The sequence below is a fragment of the Planococcus citri genome, chromosome 2 (assembly GCF_950023065.1).
Source record: "Planococcus citri chromosome 2, ihPlaCitr1.1, whole genome shotgun sequence".
Classification (NCBI taxonomy): Eukaryota; Metazoa; Arthropoda; class Insecta; order Hemiptera; family Pseudococcidae; genus Planococcus; species Planococcus citri.
This window is the reverse complement of record NC_088678.1, coordinates 43,367,460-43,390,442: the sequence shown is the minus strand read 5'-3', so window position 1 is coordinate 43,390,442 and position 22,983 is coordinate 43,367,460. Positions and strand designations below refer to the sequence as shown.

At 32.4% G+C, this 22,983-nt stretch overlaps 5 protein-coding genes across 6 annotated transcripts; 2 read left to right on the top strand and 3 right to left on the bottom strand.

The window, feature by feature from the left end:
* Nucleotides 1–411: 411 nt before the first annotated feature.
* On the bottom strand, nt 412–4,366 carry LOC135835914 (uncharacterized). Its single transcript, XM_065350416.1, has 4 exons — nt 3,934–4,366; nt 3,522–3,851; nt 1,946–3,452; nt 412–1,866 (listed from the first exon to the last, which is right to left on the bottom strand). The coding sequence occupies exons 1-4, from the start codon at nt 4,148–4,150 to the stop codon at nt 1,332–1,334; spliced, it is 2,589 nt and encodes an 862-aa protein (XP_065206488.1). The 5' UTR covers nt 4,151–4,366; the 3' UTR covers nt 412–1,331.
* A 1,337-nt stretch (nt 4,367–5,703) lies between these two features.
* Nucleotides 5,704–11,807, top strand: LOC135835911 (uncharacterized). The gene is made up of 4 exons (XM_065350411.1): nt 5,704–5,931; nt 6,619–6,833; nt 10,773–10,954; nt 11,058–11,807. The coding sequence occupies exons 2-4, from the start codon at nt 6,719–6,721 to the stop codon at nt 11,274–11,276; spliced, it is 516 nt and encodes a 171-aa protein (XP_065206483.1). The 5' UTR covers nt 5,704–5,931; nt 6,619–6,718; the 3' UTR covers nt 11,277–11,807.
* A 1,035-nt stretch (nt 11,808–12,842) lies between these two features.
* Nucleotides 12,843–14,677, bottom strand: Rpn6 (regulatory particle non-ATPase 6). Its single transcript, XM_065350410.1, has one exon. The coding sequence runs from the start codon at nt 14,556–14,558 to the stop codon at nt 13,326–13,328; it is 1,233 nt and encodes a 410-aa protein (XP_065206482.1). The 5' UTR covers nt 14,559–14,677; the 3' UTR covers nt 12,843–13,325.
* Nucleotides 14,678–15,043: 366 nt separating this feature from the next.
* LOC135835907 (PHD finger protein 14) lies at nt 15,044–19,590 on the top strand. Of its 2 annotated transcripts, none has more exons than XM_065350406.1 (18): nt 15,044–15,371; nt 15,476–15,583; nt 15,772–15,930; nt 16,011–16,120; nt 16,196–16,439; nt 16,507–16,744; nt 16,827–16,931; nt 17,004–17,173; nt 17,236–17,407; nt 17,494–17,626; nt 17,709–17,883; nt 17,956–18,048; nt 18,126–18,285; nt 18,360–18,474; nt 18,540–18,764; nt 18,828–19,072; nt 19,145–19,253; nt 19,348–19,590. In XM_065350406.1, coding segments are annotated over exons 2-18 (2,472 nt in total). In that variant the 5' UTR covers nt 15,044–15,371; nt 15,476–15,582; the 3' UTR covers nt 19,366–19,590. The 2 variants fall into 2 exon arrangements, with proteins under 2 accessions (XP_065206478.1, XP_065206479.1); XM_065350407.1 differs by having other exon boundaries at nt 15,045–15,371; nt 18,840–19,072.
* An 863-nt stretch (nt 19,591–20,453) lies between these two features.
* Nucleotides 20,454–22,661, bottom strand: Lsm12a (LSM12 homolog a). The gene is made up of 5 exons (XM_065350409.1): nt 22,420–22,661; nt 21,865–21,998; nt 21,685–21,794; nt 21,461–21,590; nt 20,454–21,386 (listed from the first exon to the last, which is right to left on the bottom strand). The coding sequence occupies exons 1-5, from the start codon at nt 22,574–22,576 to the stop codon at nt 21,255–21,257; spliced, it is 663 nt and encodes a 220-aa protein (XP_065206481.1). The 5' UTR covers nt 22,577–22,661; the 3' UTR covers nt 20,454–21,254.
* Nucleotides 22,662–22,983: the final 322 nt, after the last annotated feature.

The window sequence follows — 22,983 nt, the reverse complement described above, 5'->3', positions numbered from 1 at the left end:
AAAAATCATCGGAATATTTGCTTTTCTGCCGAAATTTTAACCGATTTTGATCGATTGCAAAGTCACTTAAATAATTTTACAATTTAGCCTCCTTTATGCTATGGATATGAATTTTCTTGATTGTGAAAACTAATTTTGGAAGATCAGAGTAATGGTGAAAAACAAATTTTCAAAAATTTTGTTGTGAAATAAAAATAGGTACTAATTTTGTTATTTCTAAAAATTTCTTTAAAAATAAATTCGGTTAGCTGAATTCTTCATCGCCAAAGAAACGTATTTCTGATTGAAATCGGTTTCTTTTTTCTATACAAACATTAATTTACCTGCTTCGTTGGTATTTCTGAGTGATTGCTGGAGACGTTAGGCAGAGTAAATTTTGTAATTGTAATCTGGATAGTTCTAAAAAATACGCACTGATCACGATCGTTTATTTTTCATGTAGTTATTTGAAGCACACTGCTTAAAAATAATATTTAGATTGCAATGTACCAATTACAAAAAAAATACATGTACAAAGATACACATTATTTTTTTAAAAAGGTGTAACATTTTCGAAGTAGTGTCGAGCTGGTAATATTCGAATACGTATTCCAATCATCATTGCAGACCAATATCATGGAATACACATCATTGCAATCTAATTCAGTAGACACGGTTTCGTTTAGATTTCTTCATACTCGAATATCATTCATCACACTCCACGCATACACCCACCATTAAAAACAAAACTTCTTAAAAATGAATAAAAGTATCTCGGTGGTTCTGGTTTTTGGAGCAGAGAAGAATCATAATTCCGATAAATACTACCTGTAGAACTGACAGTAAGTTATTATGGTATAAAATTGATACAAATGCACGCTAAAACATAAAAATACCTTAGGTACTCGTACCGTACATAACGAAGTCAAACATATCTATCAAATAGTACAATATACATTGAATACAAAAATAAACAATTTGATTATTTACAAGTTCGAATACGTAGTTCGAATTATACATACAAAGTGAAGAAGAGAGAATAAATCATTTACGAAACCATTACAATAATAACACGAATTCGAAATATTTCTCAAGAAGAAACAGCAACGAATCATGTAGGTATATCGACCAAATTTTGAGCAGAATTTGTAATGTAAACTACGCACAACGTAGAGATTACGAACTCTCGGAGCAAACGGACACACTTCGGTAAGGTATCATAGACAAAACAACTCTATCTAATAAGCTGGTAACGTAATAAATGCAGATATGCCTCATCCGATATTATTGTAATGATTCGTAACCGTAGCTATTCTTCCAATAAAACGTAAAATGAATACAGTAAATCTAAATCACAGACTTAATACAATACTATCGTCGTCGTTCGGATCATAAGTACCGTAGCAATTGGCGAAATCGGTCTCGTTGATAGCGCTTATATCTGTATCCAACTGCGCAGTAATATCGTTTTCGTCGCCATTATCGAAATCTGCCAACGTAAACAGCGTATCGACTTTATGACGGATAATCGTATTTTCATCGAATCGACGGAAAATATAACTATCGGAGCCTTCGCTGCCGAAACCAAGGGCGATGATGGCGGTTTTTTGGGGCACTGTATCTTCGTATACTGAAGACGAGTCACCAAACGATGAAGTATCATCATCGTTGACTAAGACAGCTTCGTATTCGTCGTCTTCTTTGAACGCGACTATTTGTAAACCTTCCTGAGTAAATTGTAATTCGGTTTGGTTATAGTCGACGATTTCATCAGTCGGTACGAATGTGAACGGTTCGTAATATAGAGCAGCGGGCGAATCATTCAAACAAACGTTTTCGGATGTTTCGCTAGAGAGTTCTAGTTGATCATCCATTTCATCTTTTAACCTGCGAATTAAAAAGAAAAAAAAATGAATGTAACGAAATTATACAAAATAAGATCAAAAATAGTGTAAAGAACACGTACGTTGAATTATTCTCAACGATATCTATATCGATATCGTTATCGTTACTGTCGTTGTCATCGATTCCATCGATCATATCGTCATCACAGCCATTATCTTCAGCGTCGACATTGCAGATGATTTCTTCTTCGCAGATAACTTCTTCGACAAAACTATCAAGAGGAGCGTCTGTTTCAGCGGACAGATCGACGTTAATTTTATTCTTTATTATAGCGCAGGCGTGTATGTGTTCGCAGATGTTGATATTAACGACGTAATCGACACAGGTACAGGTATACTCGTGACAGCATATTTTACACGTATCGCATACAGCCGAGCAACCACATCGACTGATATTGGAATACTTGACGATATACCAATCGGTCTTAGATCTATCGTTCGTGTACATAATTTTATACTCAGTAGGCGACTCTTCCACCACTTCGGTTCGTTTGATACAAACGCCTCGTTTATGACTTTGTTGAATGCACTGAGAACGGAAGGCGTCGCCATTCTTGCAATATTCGGCAATGCGTTTAGAGATGAAACTACACTCGTGGCTGATGGATACCAAGTTGGTCAAATTCTCGGCGAGTTTTTGGTTATGTACGCCATCGTGGTATTCTTTCTCTAAACGTTTATGCGTCGATTCCAGAAACAATTCGGATTCTAAAGTTAATCCGCACGTTTTCCTGTAACAACCACCCCATAGTTTTGTTTTGTCGGCGAATTCGGTCTGAAAATAATCTAAAAATTCGGTATATCTGCTTTCACATTGCAAACTCTCGACGAAGGTTTTCAGGTTGATTTCAAAAGATTTTTCGGTCGTATCGTTCAACATCATTTTCAAGCCTCGAACGACGGTGGTTTTTGTACTATCGGGGCATTTCATTTTGAGTATGTTTTCTTTCCAACTCTTGTCGATGTACCATAAATGCAGAAGACGATGTTTGGGCAATGTCATGACTTGACGCCAAGCCTCGTAAAAAGGTAGACCGTCATCGCTCAAGAAAACCGAACATTTGAGCTGGCCAGCGAGTTCTCGGATTCTGGTAAAGAAGTATTGCATCGAGGTGAGGCTCATGACGTTTGTGACCAAATAAGCCACAGGACACCAAGACATGGACGTATCAGCAACGTACATCGTGATAAGATGATATTCGTAATTATCTTGGTAATGAGTAGCGTCCAAACAAATCATCCCGCAGCCGAAAAGTTTCAACGCTTCGAGTTGAAATTTAGTCATAATTACAAGCAAGACGTCTTTACTAGATAAGATTTTCTGAGTATCAGGAACGTTTCTATCTTTGAAACACACAATGGGATGAGTATCGGTGGATTCCAAAGATAAGACCGTCTTTACCCAATATCGTAAATCTGATAAAATATTCCGGTTTCTCGAATTTGTTAAATTTTTCCGCATGTTGCGTATATCTTGACTTTTGATGAATCGCATACGTCCACCTTTGTTACCCAAATTCTGAATTTCGTTCATGATTTTTTGATAACTGGCACCTTCCATGATACGAGCTACGAAAAAAAAGATATTTTCAATATCGAGTACATAGTACAGTTCATACAAGTGGGCAATATTATTACCTGAGAGCCAGTTTCTTTCACTTGTGCTTAAAAATGTACGAGAAACTTCGGCATCATGTCCAACGTGAGTTTTCCACAATACTAGATTCACTGTACCGTCGTTGAGGGATTCGACAACCTCCATCGTAGATGGGCACGAAGCGTTGATTTTATTCGATCCTTGTCGTTTCAATTTACGTTTGCCACATGATCCAGATTGAAAAGTACCGGTTCTGTGACAAACGTAGTAGGTTTTCCGTTCGTTAGTCGTAGCTGATATCTTGGATGACGAATGCTTCACGTACATGAAATGCGTAGTTTCTTCTAATTTGCGTTTCCAAGCGTTGAATTCTAAACGAAGTTGAGTTCAAAACGTTATAGACATTTTATACGAACAAAATATTGAAAATAACGTAGGTTAATAAAGTATTACCGTCTAGATCGGAGAACATTTGACGTTCTACTTTGCAAACGATACCGTGCTCTACGTAGATATGAGTACGCAGATCTTGGTAAAATCGACACTCGTGTTCGCATTCTGTACACTTCAACCGTCTACGTGATTCCTTGTTAATATGCTCTCGACGAAAATGTCGATTTACGCTATTTTTATAGAAAAATTGTCGATCGCAAATTTCACAAGCAAACATCGCTGGAAGTTGAACGAATTCTGAATTTATGTACGTTTCACCATGAAACTAAGAACTTGGAAGCCTCAGACGATTTATAAATAAGGGAACATGAAGAAACCAGCTTTAAAAACAAAAACCAAATTATATTTATATTATGGCCAAACTAATAACTTTTCAATTAAAAAGAACATTCATTATGATGAAATCTAAATCTGAACTTTTTTTTATCAAAGTAGCGGGCTCCATGACCGAATTTGAATGCGTTTGCCGGGCTTACGATTCGTTTGTATTTTTCTTAGTTCGTAGATCAGCCGCTACGAATGCAACGAGTCATCCACAACGTAAATGTAAATTAGCTTGCCTAACATGAAAAATGAAAGGCAAAACAAAATAATGTAAAGTTGGGCCTTTGACGATTTTTATTGCAAAATTTCATCAGTTCATCACCATCAAAATTGCGAAATTGCGATAAGTAAAGGCTCATTTCAAATTATTAATCTGTTTCATAGATAAATGAATCAAAGCCCGAAATCAATAATTTTAATTATCTAATATGTATACTGAATTTAATTGCAATTTGCAATGAAGAATCGTCAAATTAATAAGTACATGCATTATTGTATTTTCTGTCCAAACTCATTACTCAATACTCAATTGTCTCAAAAATAAAGATTTATTTAATAATAGGTACTTAATCAATTACTCGTATAGCAAGAGCAACTTAAAAAATTCTGCAAGATAGATTACGATTAGGATAAAAGAATCAAATCAACTGTTAAATTTTAAACTAAAAGAACTACAGGCACTACAGCTTAAATACGCTTGGTATTTTCAAGAATTTACCAAATATAAAAAGACAGACATTGAATTCTATTGTTATCATTTTAGATTAAACTTCAAGTGATTGCTGTGTTACGAGAAGTTCTTCAAAAATTAAAACTTTTGACCCTAATGTCATGTCGATGTATACACGGATACAGTAAGTAAGTACCTACTTACAGACTCGTATTAAAAATGGAATTGAAATTTCAAAAATTCAAATAGGGATCCAATAATTTTAACAATTTTGTTTAAAAAAAAATAGTAGGTAAATAAGAACTGAAATTTTTGTTACAAGATGATTTTTAGATTCCTTTGTTCCTTCACCAACGATAGAAAATAATGCAAATGAACGATTGCATATCTGATGCCAAGATTAGCAAGCATCGAGTGACCACAATCCATCCACAATCATACTCATATTTATAATTTCTTTCCATTTGTTTTGTTGTTGTTTTTTCGTTTGTTTGTTTATTTTAACCTACATACAATACAGATTTTCGTAAATTTTTAATTGTGAAATAATAATATGCAAAAGTTATACCTAGTGGTTTAACAAATTGACAAAACGATTAAATTCACTCTGCTGCAACCACCAATCTATAATTAGATAACTGAAATATTTTAAATTTTAATTACACACATACAAGCACACATACCTACATCGCATGCTCACCATTAATTTTTAAAGAAGATAAAAATTTATTCAACTTTTATCGCTGATAGAATAGTGGGGATTGTGGTTTAGATACATACCATGAGCTAGTCAGATGCCGGTTGAAAGTTGAAACATGTTTTCAAGTATCTGGCAGCGTGCGAACTTATCGGTCATATTAACAGTTGAGTAACAAAATAATAAACTATATAAATTATATATTGTTACAAGATTTTCAAGTGATGTGTTTTTTTTAATGGTGAAACAAAAGACGATTTGTGATTTTAATGGGTCATTTCTGTGAATAATAATTTCTAATAAAAAGGTAAGCGATTACTTCACATATATTTCTGAAAACCTAACATACCTACCAATTTTGTTTGAAACGTTATAAAAGTTTTTAATCTGATTCGATTTATTTTTGTCTTTTTTAAAAAAATTATTTATTATAATAAGTAGGCATTGAACATGGTATTGAGCTAATTCTATTTCATTCGAAGTTTTTACAAAAAATTGGTTGTAATTTCCTTATCTGAATCATTGGTAAATTTCAAGATAATAAAACTAAGTGGGTTGTATTGAGTTAAATTAAATACAAATTTCAATTGGGTGCACGTTTGTGCTTATCTATAGTGGCACATTGCATATCATCTATCAACTTCTAAATGTGATACTTCGCAACGCCTATAAATACAATACCTATATACGGAAAAGTTTTTAATAGGTATTTTAAAATGAGATGAATTATTCTAAAGAAAATTCGTTTGTATAATAAAATGATTCTAGGTCTCTGATCTTCACTTATGTTTTTGATACGAAAGTACTACCTGCTGCTTACAGAGTAGGAAAGGAGAAAACTTGATAACTCGAGCTCAACTGTGTTCATTTATATGGGATTTCTTTTTAAAAATAAAAATAACTATGCTCAATAGATAATCATAAGGCACTTCATGTGCCTAATATCTTTTTAACAACCAACAACATTATTTTCAAAAGTTAATTTACATTTCAGGTTTCTATAATAGGTATCAACGAAAGTCAAATTGGTGTGAGCTTTAAATTCCACAGTGATTCATTCACCTGCTATAATTTCCAACGGAAATACAGTCACGATGTGCAATACCAGCGAGTGTATAACGGAGACGCTATGTGTAGAAAAAAATGGGAATTCGGACTGGATGCTGCATTCGACTATAAAAAAATTCTCTCCTAGTAACGCAAACACAGGTAAATTACCTATTTATTTTTCATCGTAATTATTAAATTCGATCATTAGGTATGCTCTTCGTTAAAAAAAATTACCATTCTTAAACCAGATTTTAGTACCTACTTATATGTTTCCTTATAAGTATAAATTGATGCATTATTGTTTGGCTGTCGTATGAGCGATCTCGTGTTTATTTGCTCCTACCTGTTAATTAAATAAGTCATTGAAGTTTCTCAAACGCGTCAGTAAAAGTATTAAGTTTGAAAACTGGTTATTCCGACGGATTCGCTGTTCGTCGTTTCACTTCCCCAGTGAGAATTGTTTTCCCGGAACAAATTACGAAATTATTATACCAGAGATTTCATACGTATCATACCTACATAAATACTTATGCATCTAATATTAGGTATTCCAATATCGATATGTGGGTAGAGCATGGGTTGGGTATGTGTGATCGTGAGGGTCATAAAGAATGTGTTCAAATTTCCGCACGAGTCGTCTAAAAGTTTATCAGCTAAAATGTATCTATGAAGTGATGATACATGATTGTGCGGTCGGTCAACGTTTATATTTTCTGTACCTATTTTTTCAATACGTATTACAAATTTTAACCTTGACTAAGTGAACATCCGTTCATCATAAGTAGGAAACAAAAATCAAAGAAATTGTTATCTGAATAGGTAGGTATATAGGTACGATTTTTATCTAAAACAAGTAAAATTAAAACATTGCGTTAATTATTCACCTTTTCTAACAAAACCCATAGGACCATATAGCTACCTATCTATTCATCTAAAGGTGCAAAAAATGAAAAAAACAAGAATATGTTTTTATTTCGTTTAAAATATTATGGTTTTTGAAATATCGATAGCTAGCTAAATTGCTACCTAGTCAAAGTCAACGCTTGTTTATATGCAATTGAAATAACGTTTTTAATATTAGAAAAGAGAAATTGTGAACATCATGGTCAAATTTTGAACCTTTTCTGCTTTTTTATTCATTTTTAGGACTAAGTAAACCCCTAAACACATAAGTAATAGCTAGATAATTAAGGATGGAAGTTAGACAACTTAAATTCCAGTTTAGAAAATTGATCTTGAACATTGAAACTGAAAGGAAGTGGCACATTTAAAAAAACATCATCCTTTCATAGATGAAAATCTTCATGTTGGTATTTTGAACCTTTTTTCTTCAGTTGCACTAATGCTGTAAAAGACCAAAGGCGTTGTATAGATACCTACTTGTAATTTGTTATTACCCAATTCGTCAATGTAGTTACCTATTGCTTCATAACACAGATCTTAACCTTGAAATGGACATTCACTTGTGTAAAAAAAAATGAAAGAAATCGTTATCTGATTAGGTAAATGTGATTTTCATTCGAAACAAACAAAATTGAAACACTATAGTGAAATTATTGTAAAAATTAATAGAGTGTACCTATCTGTTTCATTTGCTAAAAGAGTTGTTGAAAGAACATCGTTAAATTTGGTATTGATAATAATTTGCAAAAATATAATTTTAATTGGTGAATTTGGATATTGAACCTTTGATTCCAATAGCTAATGGATTCCACAAATAAACTCACGTATTTTAAATAGAAAGTATAATGTATTGAAAAATATTGCCAAGTTTTTTCCTGCGTTTCATTTTTTTCAGAATTGCACCAGTACTTGAGTTTTATTCATGGAAATGATGTTCAATTACATTATGTAATTCAATGTGTTTAATTCATCCCACAGGCCACGTGAGTGGAAATCCCCTTTGAAAAAATTTTCCATCTCACTTGAGTCATAATTCGATCTTTGAACTTTTGAGCATGCCTTTTACTATAGACTCATATGAAGCATCAAGTTATACCTACGTTTCTCAGATTATGAGTTCTTGCTCATTGTAGTCATTGTTCATTGTCACGTAGGCGAACTACATCGGTAGGTGCAAAGTCAGGCATTTTTTTTCGGACAAGAGGATTAGGTATCATGTACTGAAGTACGATTTGTATCAGTATTTTCCATAATGGAAATTTTCGTTTCTTTCACATTAGTGTTATTTTTATCATCATGTCATTTTCGTGATACAATAAACCTTGTCTGATAAGTAATTCGTCTGATTAGATCTTCCCAAGTTTCAAAATGAGCTGTAGATACTTTGTAATTAGGTCATTTAGGTCTTGTTTTTCTAAAAATTGCAGAATAAGAATGTTTTTTAGCAAACATGCGAGGATTCTGTACTGCAACAATTAATTATTCATTCTGTATCCTACTTACATTCATTGTAAACTTTAGGTAGGTACCTACTTAATATGTAGTTCAAAAATCACTCGCCACTTCCTTCTTCAACTTTGTTTTCAAATATTTCCTTGCTTTTTGCAACGCATGCCTACCTATTGTACAGGTACAGGTAGTACATATGTAATTTAACATCGATAGAATTTAACAAATTTCCCACAAATAATTGGATACAAACATCAGATATACGATCAACAGATACATGAAACAAATTTCACAATCCAAAGTTTATTACAAAAACTAACCTAAACAATACAATCACAATTAATTTTTTCACGGCTCGTTTTTAATTTTAAAATCAAAGAGTACATACCTATATTTTTTTAATCATATTTATCTCGTCAGCTGAAACGTAGATTAAGCAAATTAAATTTATGATTACGAAATCTTACTACCCATTGCCCGATAAAAAAAATATGTACTTAGGTAACTAAATACATATTACGATTACTAATTTTTGTTTCTTTATGAAATTATTGATGATGCAATTTTAATTGAAAACCATCCAAAGAATTTTTTAAATTAAGACTTCTCGAAAAAAATCTAAGCTTCTGCCTAATGCTTTCCTCTTTAATATTTTCTCAGTCTCTGAATAGATTTATACATTACAAAGATGAATATGATTTTTTTTGTACCTACGCAATGCATACCTATCTTCAAATGAATCTTAACTTGATCTTGAGTCATGGTGCAATATTTCATTTTATCTCCGAATTTTCCGCTCGAGGAATCACAGCTCTTCGTACCTAGATAACTTTGTCACGTGCCAAAAGCATTATACCTAATCATTCACCATAATCGTAGTTGATGGGTATTACCTGCTATGACCTTTTGATACCTTTTCTGATATATTGAACTCAAAAAGGGATTTGTTAATAATTTACTTTAAATGATAATGGTTCAGTCCATCCGTATTCAAATAACACAAGCGTTTGCAAAATACTTATATGTATAAGTAGGTACCTATCTGTATTTTAGTATAATTGATAGTCGTTTTTATACGACGAAGTATTTTGAAGAACTCATCATCTTCAAGTTGAGCCAATTAGGTACCTAACTATAAGAATAAATAACTCAAGTAGCTACCTATAGGTACTCATGACTACGCAAGGTGAAATTGAATGTACCGAGTTAGGCTATTATTTTTTCTTGGTTTGCTCATCTCATGATATAGGTACTTAGTTAAGACAAAAACAACTTGATAGCCTTGCTACTTGGTTTGCTGATTAAAAAAAAAAAAAATAGGCGCTTGGCTGCGTTGTTTACTTGACCACTTGACCAATGTGAGCTAAATTGATACGTGCACTTGCAATCAAATTTACGATAGGTACAATCAAAATAATCATACCTGGATAATAGTTACATACAAATTACCTAAAAAAAAAATTCTCTGATGGCCGTTGTTTGAGGAAGGCCTTTGATTTAATTTTCTTTTAGAGAACTTCACTTTTTCCTTTTTTTTCTTTGATGGTGTACATAAATGAACTATAGCTTACACCTAAAAAAAAATCAGGAAATGTTTGATGTTTTGACATAGGTAATAGGTAATTTTGTTTTATTTGTTCTACTTTTTGCAAGTAAATGGGGTGAATATGACGTACTTGTATAATATTGATACCTACAATAAAAAACTGAAACCATTCTGATTTTTATTTTTTTATATCATTACAGAAATTTCGAAAAATATCAACGGCGAGCAACATCCAAAGAAGACTTCATCATTCAAGCAAGTTTGCGAATTTCCAATTACAGTTTGTAGAAGAGGTTCAAAAGATATACTTTCTTGGTTAAATGGTTTATCTATAAGTAAAAAAAGATCACCCTCAGAAATCATACGAGACTGTTACAATCAAGTAAGATTCTTGTACAAATTATTAAAAAGCATAACATCATTCCTAAAACGCCTATGATTTACTATAACTATGCATTACCTACCTATCTGATTTTTTGTTACAGATCAAATCTTCGTTATTCCTGATTCTAATGTGTGCTGTATTAATTACGATTTCAATCGAAGCTTGCATTTGTCTATTTCTACTCATTTCCGTGTCATCAGAGCCGGGATTCTTATTTTTATTTTCTACTTTTGTCGGAGTCGGTTTCATCGGTTTAAGGATACTCACCACGAAACAAGCGAAAAAACCTAAACGAAAAATCAAGTCTAAAGAAATTTAATTTAATGCCACGGTTTCACATATCGACTTGTTGCATTTCTTTCAGCAACGAAATCTAGGCCTTAATTGTATTATCGTAAGATTGAAAATTTGACGAAAATTCCATTAGGTTTTTTTCAGCTATTTATTCGTGTATTTATTTATTTGTATATATTTTTTTTACTGTGTTGATAATTTTATTTAAATTCTTTATTGTGATTCTATTTATTACGTGTTTGAATAATATTTTTATATACGTATTGAGGACTCGACTAATCGAATGTAGTATTAGGGATAAGGTAATGTTGAATCCTTCATTTTTTTGCCACGATCGGATTTTTCAATTTTTTAAATAATCGAAAATTTTAGTTTATGCAGACATTATACGTAATATCTGCAAAATTACGCAAAAACAAATTATATTACTTATTCTAATAAATCATTACGTGACCATGGTCTGCTACCTGAGTAAAATGAATAAGACAACATTGTTTTTGTTTTTACTGTTGATTTACTTTATATCAACCGAGAAAAATACATTTTTTAAACGTTATCTCTTATTTCTTTTAATAATAATTGTACCCATCGGGTAATTCCTATTTGATGCGATAATAATTTCAACTTCACGAACAATAGTTTTTAATCCTCAAGGAAATTGATCTAATTATCTAATTAGTAACGATCAAAATACCGTAATTGACCTTAAATTATTCGAAATCATAATTAGGCACCGAAGAACCATTGAGGTTATAGTCAAAAGTTTTTCTCAACAGGAAAAAATTCATCTTTGTCGACAAAAATTTCATTGAACTCGGGAAATTAGTCCAATTAATCATCTTGATAAAAAAGTTCATCGCATTACACAAGTTCGTCGATAAGTCATTAGCAGTTATTGTTCGTTTTCACAAAAATGAACGATATTGGTTCCTGCTTTAAAAGGTCCATTTTTCCGGTTCCCTCGTTTTTTTCGTCCGTAGTTTTAAAACTTTGAAAATTATAATTTGAAATCGGAAGTAAAGAAAAATAATCGTCGATCGTTTTTCTTCGGAACTAACTTTTCTTTCCAGAAGTTACAATTTCAATTGATAGCCATGTTTTTTTTTTGCGAGTTGTGATCTTAGTTCTTATATTTGGATTCAATTTCAAAATTACCAATTTCTTTTTAAAAAAAAGTAAAATGATTATTTCATTTTCTAAAACTGTTTTATTTATTTATTTTATTTTTAGAAGAAATAAAATCGAACAACGTAATTGGGACCGTTAAAAAAGTTGAAAAAGAGGGGCTACTTAATCCAAAAAACCATTTTCTCAATGATCTTGAAGGGGAAAAATGACTTGATTACTTATCTTGAAAAAAAAGAGAAAAAAATAAAAGAATGAACTACATAATATTATAAATCATTTCATTCTGATGACCACCTCACCCAAGTCAATGAAAATAACGAATCCCTAGCAGTTATCTATATTTACGATTAAAATAAAATTTGTGCTATAATTTCGTAGATACAAAACATTTATATAAAAGAAGAAAAATAATAATAAACGAGACTTACGACACCGATAATTAAAACAAAAAGAAACACAACTGTACAAATTCACGCTTTATTACTCGAAATAAATCACTTCGATACTAATTTAACATAAGATAATTAAAATTTCATTAATCTTTTTCAACAAGGGTAGAACTTGTACAAAATGTTATTTCTTTCGAATAATGTTAAATCATTAGTAAAATAAAAAAAAAATACTATGTACAAAATATTCATCTCGTACAAATACAAAATTCGAAAATAGGTATCAAACACAGTTATTAAAAGTATTACTCGACGCCTTTCATGAAAATTTATAACAGGATTTAAATACCGTGAAAAGACCAACGTTCAAAAACGTCATTATCATATCATAAAAATACTAATAACACGCCTTTAAGCGAATATTTCTATTTATGAGAAATAACGTACATATAATTATCCAACGGTATATTTTAATATTTAAGTACCTTGGTTGGAAAATTAACACTAACGTCACGAATTGATCTTTTCGTACAAGAGAAATAACCACATCACAATGACTAATTCAATTTTTTCGCTTTTTCGTACAACGTATCGATAACTTTAGCCATACTGTTGATGGTTTCCATCGCTACTTCGTAGGTTTTATCCGGAGCATTTTCTTCGTACACGATGAGAATTCCTTCTCCTTGGTCCAAAATTCCGGGTATTTTTTTGTCTAAAATCATCTGCGAAAGTTTTTTCTCTACTTGAAGAGAATCGAGTTTTATCTGCTCGGAGACAAAGCCAACTTCGACGCGCGAGTAAGGCTCAATAATTCTACACAAATTCTGCTCTAGTAAATTATCGTATAAGGTATCCAAATGAGCGTGTACGATTGGATCATCTTCTAATTCCTTTTTATACTGTTTAAGCGTTTCTTGGAAATCAGCTAGCGAGCGTTTGTGGCTAGCTTTGGCGACGCTTTTCATAGCATCGATATCGGGACCACTGTGTTTCAGAGCTAATTTACCGCTAACAATGTGTTGCACATCTTCGGGAGTGTTGAGCATAATTTTCGATAACAACATGTACTTTAGAGCGGTAATAGCTTTATTCGATTCTATACTATCGTATCCTTCGAATGCTTCATAAAAATACGAATAGGCGGTTTTAAAATCTTGTTCGTCAGCTGCGTGCAGAATACCTGACTGGAGATCTAACGCTGACTGTAGCTTAGGAGGACAGTAAATCGAATTAGCTGTAGTTCTAGCAGATGTTAGAGAAGCTCTAGACTTTGATAAATTGCTCAACGCGTGATAGGTTTTACTTTCCAGCAGTAACACTTCGACGAGCAGATTCTTATCATCAATTTTCTTCAATTCTTTCAACAATTTGCCTGCTGCTTGCAACGCATCAACGTGTTTGCCGGATTCGAAGTACAGCGCGATTAGTTTCGCTTCTAAACTTTGTCTCAGAAACGTACGGCTTTCTTCTTTCGCCCAATCGATGCATTCTTTACAGAGCTCAATTTCAACACCGAGACCAGCTTCCAAATCCAGGAACATATCGATCAAAGATTTCACAAGCTTGGCGGCTTTCGCTTTGCTAATTTGACCCAAGAACGGCCTAACATTTTTGATTAATTCAGCCAATTCTTTAGCTTTACCTTGTTTTTTGAACTGTTCGCCGATTTCCAGGATTTGAATCTCCTTCTTGCGGATACGTTCTTCGTCATTGCCAGCGTCGTCGAATGAGAACTTCGTACTCATACTGTCCGTATTCATACGAGCGAACAGCGTGGCTCCAGCCATCGAGAAATTTTGTAAATTTACTTTTTTTAAAGAAGAATTTAGCACAACGAACAATAAAATGAAATACTTATGACCAAATATACTTCGTTACTTGCACTTTTTCAATTTTGCAAGTTTTCTATAAATTTTTATAGCTTTTCGACGAGGTTCGCCAGACAAAACAAACAACTTTTTGAAACTTTTGTGTGGACTTTATGGGAATTCCATTTTCAAGAATTAAATTTTTGCAATATTTAAATCAGATTTTAAATAAAAAATTCTGTTTGAATTCGTATAAAATTACTTTAAAAATATTCATTATTTCAAGTAGTTTTTTAATACGTACCATGTTTTAATTATTTTGGGAAAAAAATGAAAAAATCAAATTTCAAATTTTATGGCGATGTTTCAATTTCATTTCGTCAATTTGTCGTTTATCCCAATGAAACAAAAGAAGAAGTGCTGATCAATCAAAAAACAAAAATTGAAGCAAACGTTTGCTAAAATTTTTTGAATGAAGTAATTCAAAATTCAAGCAAAGGGAAAACTATTTTTGAATTTTGAGTTTTTCCATAAAGTTGAAATTTAATTCTAAGTAGACTACTTAATCAATAGTAGTTCAATCATTTTATTGCGCTACGTTAACGTTGTACGTACTTTATTAGTGAAAATTATCTGAGCTCAATTTTGAAGTTTGAGAGCATAGTGAAAATTTCATCTCATTCATTCCTTGCTCATTGACTGGTTTCATTAGTCATTATTTCTTTGCTCTTTCATGAAGCAGTGGGATACCGGCAACGTGAAGTGAACAGACGAAATATTGTATGCGTTCAGGTAAAATTACGACCACCGAATTTATTTTTTGAAGCAGACAAATTTTAATAAACTAGTGAAAAAACTGGACAAACTTGTATGGCATTTTTACGTTTCTATCGCAGATGTTTAAATTACGCTGTACCTACATTATACATTGATTAGAACGCGATTTACTGATTCAAATTTCAAATTCTCAACTTTTTCCTATCTTCTCTACTTTGCAGAATTAAGTAAGTTGGTAACTACAATAATTGGATCATATACTTAATTAATTAGTTTAATATGTAGGTATTTATGAATATTAGCGTCGTAATTTTTTTTAAAATTTTCAGTGTATTATGACAATTTTTTTTTGGTAAATTTTATTGCATTTTATATTTTACTCTTTCATTTGAAAAATTATGATTTTTTTCAACAGTGGAACGAAATTCAAAACGACGCCAGGTTAAACCCTCGGAAGCCCTTTTGGATATAGATGATCTTGGAGAGAGCTCAGATGATAGTGATTTTCGTATCGAAGATCATTGTCTTGAAAGCGATTCATCTGGTGATAGTGGGTCATCAGATACTTCCGATGGTATAGTATAAATAATCATCCTTCTGAAAAAAAAATTATTTTGAATTTTATCATTAATTAAAATCTGAATAATTATTTAGATGATACTGATTCGGACGACGATGAATCTGACACGAAAGAAGCTAAAAAACCAGCTGTCAATAACGACTTGAAAAATGTACCCGTTAAAACAGTTTTGGAAAATGTTGAAGTAATGCGTTTTAATTTTTATAAAAGTTGAAAATAATTGTCCATTTGTTTTATTAATGCCTTCATTGTCATATAGGTAAACGAAGATATTATCAAAAATACATTGGTATGTTGCGTATGCTTGGGAGATCGAAGTGATGATTCGAATGAAATAATTGAATGCGATGGTTGTGGAATTACTGTGCACGAAGGCTGCTATGGAGTTCAAGATAACGCAAGTTTGTCATCAACAGTATCTTCCTGTTCAACCGAACCCTGGTTTTGTGAAGCTTGTCGAGCCGGTGTTACTAATCCCACTTGCGAATTATGTCCAAATTTTGGTAATGATTCAATCCGCACCTACATTGAACCATCTCATTTTCCTTGTTTCATAGAATTTTATTTCAGGAGGAATTTTCAAAGAGACGGATGTTGGAAAATGGGTTCATTTAGTTTGCGCTTTGTACATTCCTGGGATAGCATTTGGCGATGTGGATCGTCTGAGTAGTGTGACATTATTCGAATTGCCAGCAAATAGATGGGGCAATAAACCTTGTCATCTGTGCCAAGATCATAGATTCGTTAGAACTGGTGTTACAATTGAATGTGATGCTGGAATGTGTCGAGTTTATTTTCACGTTACATGGTTCGTATTTTGTATCATTTTGACATTTTCCCTAAATCGATTTTTTAGAAGGTTTTTCTTTTTTTTCTTTCATTATGAATAGTGGTCAACGAGAGGGATTATTATCCGAAGCAACATCCGAAGAAGCGGACCAAGCCGATCCTTTTTATGCGCATTGTAGATTACATTCTGATAAAAATCAAATAAAGTAAGTACCATGTCGACATTTATTACGTATTTCGTTGAAAATCGTACTATGAACTCTATTATTTTATTGCAGAAAACGAAAACGTAATTGGTTAGCTCTTCAACTACGTACTCAAAAAATGGCAACGCAAAAAGAACAAGAATTAGTCGATGAAACTACTTCTTGGAAACGGAATCAAAGAAAGTTATCTAAGTACCAAGTTAAATACGTTCAATTGAAAACTACTCGTGCGCCTCCTTGGGGTAAATTTCCAGTTTTTTTTTTGCGTATTGAATTCTTCTATTTAATGATTCTTGTATTATAGTTCCTTTGCAAAAAAGACCACGTCTTTTAACTACCAGTGCTTCAGCTTGTCGAGCTTTATGGAATAAATCTGAATTAATGGGCATTGATATAGCATCTTATGAAGATACTGAAGCTCTCATTACAACCATACAAGAAATTCCTAAGAAATGGAATATTCCTCCTGCATTTAGGTTTGAATGATTTCAAGTTTTATTCGACACGATTAGGAAAGAATTTTAAATTGAGTATATGTTATTTTGAAATTTTTCATTTTCAGCGTTGAATTCATTGGATACTTTTTAGACCGAGACGCTAGAGTTAATCGTTTGAAAAAACAGCTTTCGTATCACGCTGAAAATAAATCCAGACTGACGAATGAACAGCAAGAGCTGCAGAAAAAATATGATGCTGTAAGCTTCTCTCAGAAATATTCATCTACTCATTAGACCACTAAAATCGTCACTTCTTATTATTTTTGGTTTGTTTATTCAGATGGTGGCTGAGAATAATAAAACAGTCGAATTGAATAATTCGTTGAGAAGTACTTTTCAAAAATTCAATGACATTATTCTCAAAGTGAGACCAAATGCAAAATTAAAACACGTTGACGAATTTGGAAAAATTACTTCGAGTTCGACGTCAACTCCAAAAATTCACCATCCTCTTGGTAAATATATTACAATTATGTGACCGAATCAGCTTATTATAAAAATCTAATCTCTGTACTGAAAATCAACAGCTTCTGCTAAAGGCAGTGTACCCACAGCAGCTGCATTAAAAGCGGGTGTTGGATTTCCATTAAGGTTACCATCAAATTCGGCTCAAAGAGAAGGTATGTGTTTCTCTCTAACACCTTCGTAACATTGTATGTATTCAAGCGTAAAACATTAAAAATTGCACTTTTTTCAGATAAAATTTCTTTAGATTTGAATAACAAATGCGGTATCTGCTGTAAATCGACCGATCAACATTTACTAGCCAAATGTGATACATGTGCAAAATATTATCACCTTGGATGCTTAAATCCGCCCTTGACCAGAATGCCGAAGAAAACCAAACTCATGGGATGGTAAGTATCGTCAACTTTTTTTCGAGTTTTTTTTTCGTATTTCATTGAAATCGTTTATGACTTCTTTTTTTTAGGCAATGTTCGGAATGTGATAAAAACTCTAGTAGTTCAGATATCGAACATGTCGATACAGAGGCGCCTAGGAAATTGAGACGTTCGAGTAAAGAACGAGGAGATTTCAAAAATGACGTGCGTTACTTGAGGTTCTTGTACCAATTACACGTTACTTTTACCTAAATTGAATAATTTTTCAGACGAGTGAAAGCAGCGCCAGAAACTCTTTCGACGCTGGAGAACCGGTAGAAATAAGGAAAATAAAAAAACACAAACGCGAAAAACATCGTCTACGTTACCCCGATGGTATTGAAAACATACAAATCCCCGTTGAAAAGCATCACAGTCGTAAACGAAAACATAGAAGTCCAGATCATAGCTCCGAAAACGAGCCTGAGCGACCGAGACAAGGAATTAAATTATTTGTGAGTGGTTTTCCGTCTGAATTTTGGTCACAATAGGAGATTTGTGCAACTAATGAATCGCAGTACTCGTTACAGATTAAATCAGTTCCAAATTCTAGCGGTCAAGCTAATTTCGTTGCTACACAAAGTTCTAGTACTTCTACATTTGTATCGAAAACCGAAGAATACGTGAAAACACCTCCAAACTTGAAGAATATAGCTGATATACCTATAGCTGTGCCTACTCCCAAATCGAAACCCAGCAAGTCCCCTTCACCAGAAAATTGCGATACATGTCAAACTGTCGGTACCAATGCTAACATGGTCAGGTATGACGAGAAATTAATTTAATGAATTCTACATTCGAATGGAAAAATACTCGTTATTTGTTCACTTTTCAGATGCGATGAATGCTCTAAAAGTTTCCACTTTACTTGCTTGGATCCACCGGTGAAAAAATCGCCGAAAGTACGCGGATACTCGTGGCATTGCGCTAATTGTGATCCAACTGTAAGATTATTCTTCGTTGCATGTTTATTCATTTTCAAAAAAATTGACTTTTTTTTGTGCCATATTAGCCTTTTGTCTGTTTTTATATTTGTAGGAAACTGATTCGGATTGAACAATTGCGAAGACAACAGTGGTATACTACTTCTTTCCGAAGTATTATTCATGGTTTTTTTTTGTCTTTTAAGAAATTATTAAAGTGAGACTAGCAGACTACAATTGTCTACATGATTACGTATAAAATTTGACTCAAGATGTTATTATATACTTTTTTCAATGATTATTATTGTGTACACTTAAGCATTTGTATAAAGTATTGAATAGACTTGATTTTGCTTTATTGTTATTTTGCATGTAGGTTAGGTACGTTCGTCAAACTTCTATATATGCTATTGTCACTTCACTTGAAACAAATAAGTAGCCAAAAAAACATTAATAAATAAAATACTCATTAACAATAATATCAATTTTAATCAGATTGCAAAAAAAAAGGCATAAGTAATTAGTTCGTTGACTTGTAGCAAATTTAAAAAAAAAAATACATCCTCGTTTGACACTTGGAAGGAAAAAATGGAAAATAAAACAATCACATTTTTATGGAGTTGAGATTTATAGATGAGCTACACTATTAGCAGTCTAAAGAATTTTACCCAATATGAAAACAAGAGGATCAAGCTTAATCATGTCATTTTTCCTCCATCAAAAAAATTATCACCAAGATTAGATGTAATATAACAAGTGCACGATGAGTAATAAATCAAAAATTTTTGCGATCATTCATCATACAAAGAAAAGGGGGAAAAAATGTTTCGCAAGGCGCACTGTTGGACTTCTCATATTTTCAACCAAATTCAGTCAACGACAGTCCTGCGGCTTCACTATCAAATCAAATATCAATTCATAGGTTATTTTAAAAACTTGATTCACAAAAATGTTGATAGGAAATAGCTGAAATTCCAATAGAAAAAACAAAGTAAGAAAAGGGAAGCTCATGGTAGTTTTTTTCTATTCGGTTTCGAAAGAATTCGTTCAGCAAATTTGGTAGAGATCAAAATTCCACGATGGATTAAATGTACTTATTACATTTCAGTACATTTGGTCTTTCTGAAGAATAGAAAACTTCCCAGTAAAATTCAAAATTTCATCATTTTACACTCGATTGGATTTTTCTGCAAGAATATACAAAATGAAAAAATAACAAAATTTTCAAGAAAGAACATTATTCTCTGGAGACAAAAAATTACAAAAGGATAAATTTCAAACTTTTGTAAAGGAACACCGATGCCTTACAATGAAATACATGAACATTTCAAGAACAAACAATCACACAGAAAAACACTTCGATTTAGTGGTACACAAAAACAATATCAACATAAAATACATTAACTACATTCATTTTATAACACTCTTCACATCCCCGATGCTTTCTCCACAATCAACGTATGACATTTTTTTTTTTTTTTTTCAACTTAAAAATACTCTTAGGATTACTTTTTTTTGTATTTTTGAACTTTTTTTCGTATTTCAAAATGAAATATACATAATTAAATTTCACTAACGAAGTCGACCTTTTGTACGAATTCAACGCCATCAATTCGTAGGAAACAATTTTTTATAAATTTTCATAATATCAGATTCCGGCTCTTACGCCTGCAGAAAGTCGAAATAAAGAACATGTCAATCGATTCAACAGAACAGAAGAACACTTTTCACTTGAAGTTTTATTAATAATTAATAACCAATTAAAACAATTTATTTCAGTAATATGTGCAGACAGATAGGGAAATAATAAAAATACTTTCAATATATAAATTTAATCGGAATTACAGAATTTTAGACTTCTCAATTCCACAATAATAAAAAAACTGCAAGTTTTAAATAAAATTCCAAGATGAACGATACGAATATGCAAACGGATATTTGAAGATGGAATGTGGAAATGAAATTAAAGAATTTGATTCTTCATCAAAAGGTCGACTTGATTTATTGCTTTCACTAAGTTTATTACTGAGGTAAAGGTGCAGCACAACTATTACTATGATTGCTAGAGTTATTTGATGAACTAACGCATATATTATTATTTGTCTTTTGTAATTCTTTTTTCGCTGACTGAGCATCTTTCATAAATTTTTCAACCTGAAACACAAAAGCAACTCAATATCATTTCATGTCTCAAGTGGACGGTCAGTAAAAAGACGATTTGCACTCACCATTTTACGTATGTGATTATAAGCTTTACTGTCTGCGTTTCCTATAATATTCTCAAGTTTGTAAGGTGGGACGATTTTAATCTCATCGAATACTATTATATCGGGACCGTCCCATTTGACTTCTCTGATACTGGATACATGAAAAACGAAACAAGGCATTAATTAATAATGAAGCAGGTGAATATTTAATTCAAGTTATACCGAATTCATAATTATAAACTTACGTTTTCGTTATAGTTAGGTAGAGATTTTGTCCTTCTGGTGACACTCCGGACTGGAGAGCGCTAATTAGACGTTTCTTTTCATCGACGTTATTTCTCAATCTATGGTTCAACTGTTGGACAAATATAAACCATTATGAGAAGGATTTCAAACAAAACGTTACCAATATAAACATTTCTTACCCTTTGAACACTAAGAGAATGGGGAGGTGGAGGAACAGAATTGGCTTCTTTAACTACTTGCACATCGCTCACTGTATTTAAATTAATGAAATTAACATCGCATAAGTTTGATCGTCCGTTGGTGGCTGGGCATTCTAAAAACGCTTGGTTAAGGAATTAATATACTCAAATTCAAAATGAGATAATCAACATAAACAATGTCATCATGCATTCCGGCAAAAGGATTGGAAAAATTGGTCAAAATTTATGGAACGAATTATGTATTCATAGAGAAAATTGACGACGCTTTCTTCGATTAGTCATTCAGATTTATCGCCTTGAAGGAAAATGTTATCAAGATTATCAATAAAACTGACTTGACGCGTTGCCACTGAGTGATAAAAAAGCTTCAATAAAATTGAATTACAAAACAATCTTCAACAAAATGTACAGTTCTGGTTTACAGAGAGAAAAGCTTTCTCTGCTCAAGAAATCTAGAAAAGCATGGTAGATTGCGAAATGGTTCACAAATATATTATTAATACAATTAAACGTAAGATGATTTGCAAAGGATACTTAGTATCAGAATTTTCGTATGAGAATCAAAAGCCAATACCTCGCCTTCTATTTCTTTCTGAAAACACGTGCGACACGAAACAACACTACCGATATTAAAACAATCGCTATAATTCAACTTAAACTGTCCTAAATTACTAGCCATTTTATTTATCATTAAAAGTTCAACGAAAATTCAAAATCAACGCGAGATTGGCGAGAACTTTTCTTTATTGACAAAAAATAGGCTGAAATGTTCATCTCTGTAATGATACGCCATCAATAGACAAAAACCAGGTTAAAATTTTGTTGAGGTGAAGTTAGTAAGAAGTGCTACCTATGTTTCAATTATTACATTACACATACCCTATTTTCGACTTTTAAAAAAAATTAAAATTTTTTTACAAACAGTGCACAAATTTGGATAATTTAAAATTTTCATTTCTCTTTGAGGTAACATGAGTGAATTGCGCGAATGGCTGAATCGTTCATTATCATTATTATTAAATTGAATCCGGTCGGCGGTCAGTGTTCATGTTCAATATCATCATATGCCAATTCGTGAATTCGCCAATTGCCATTAAG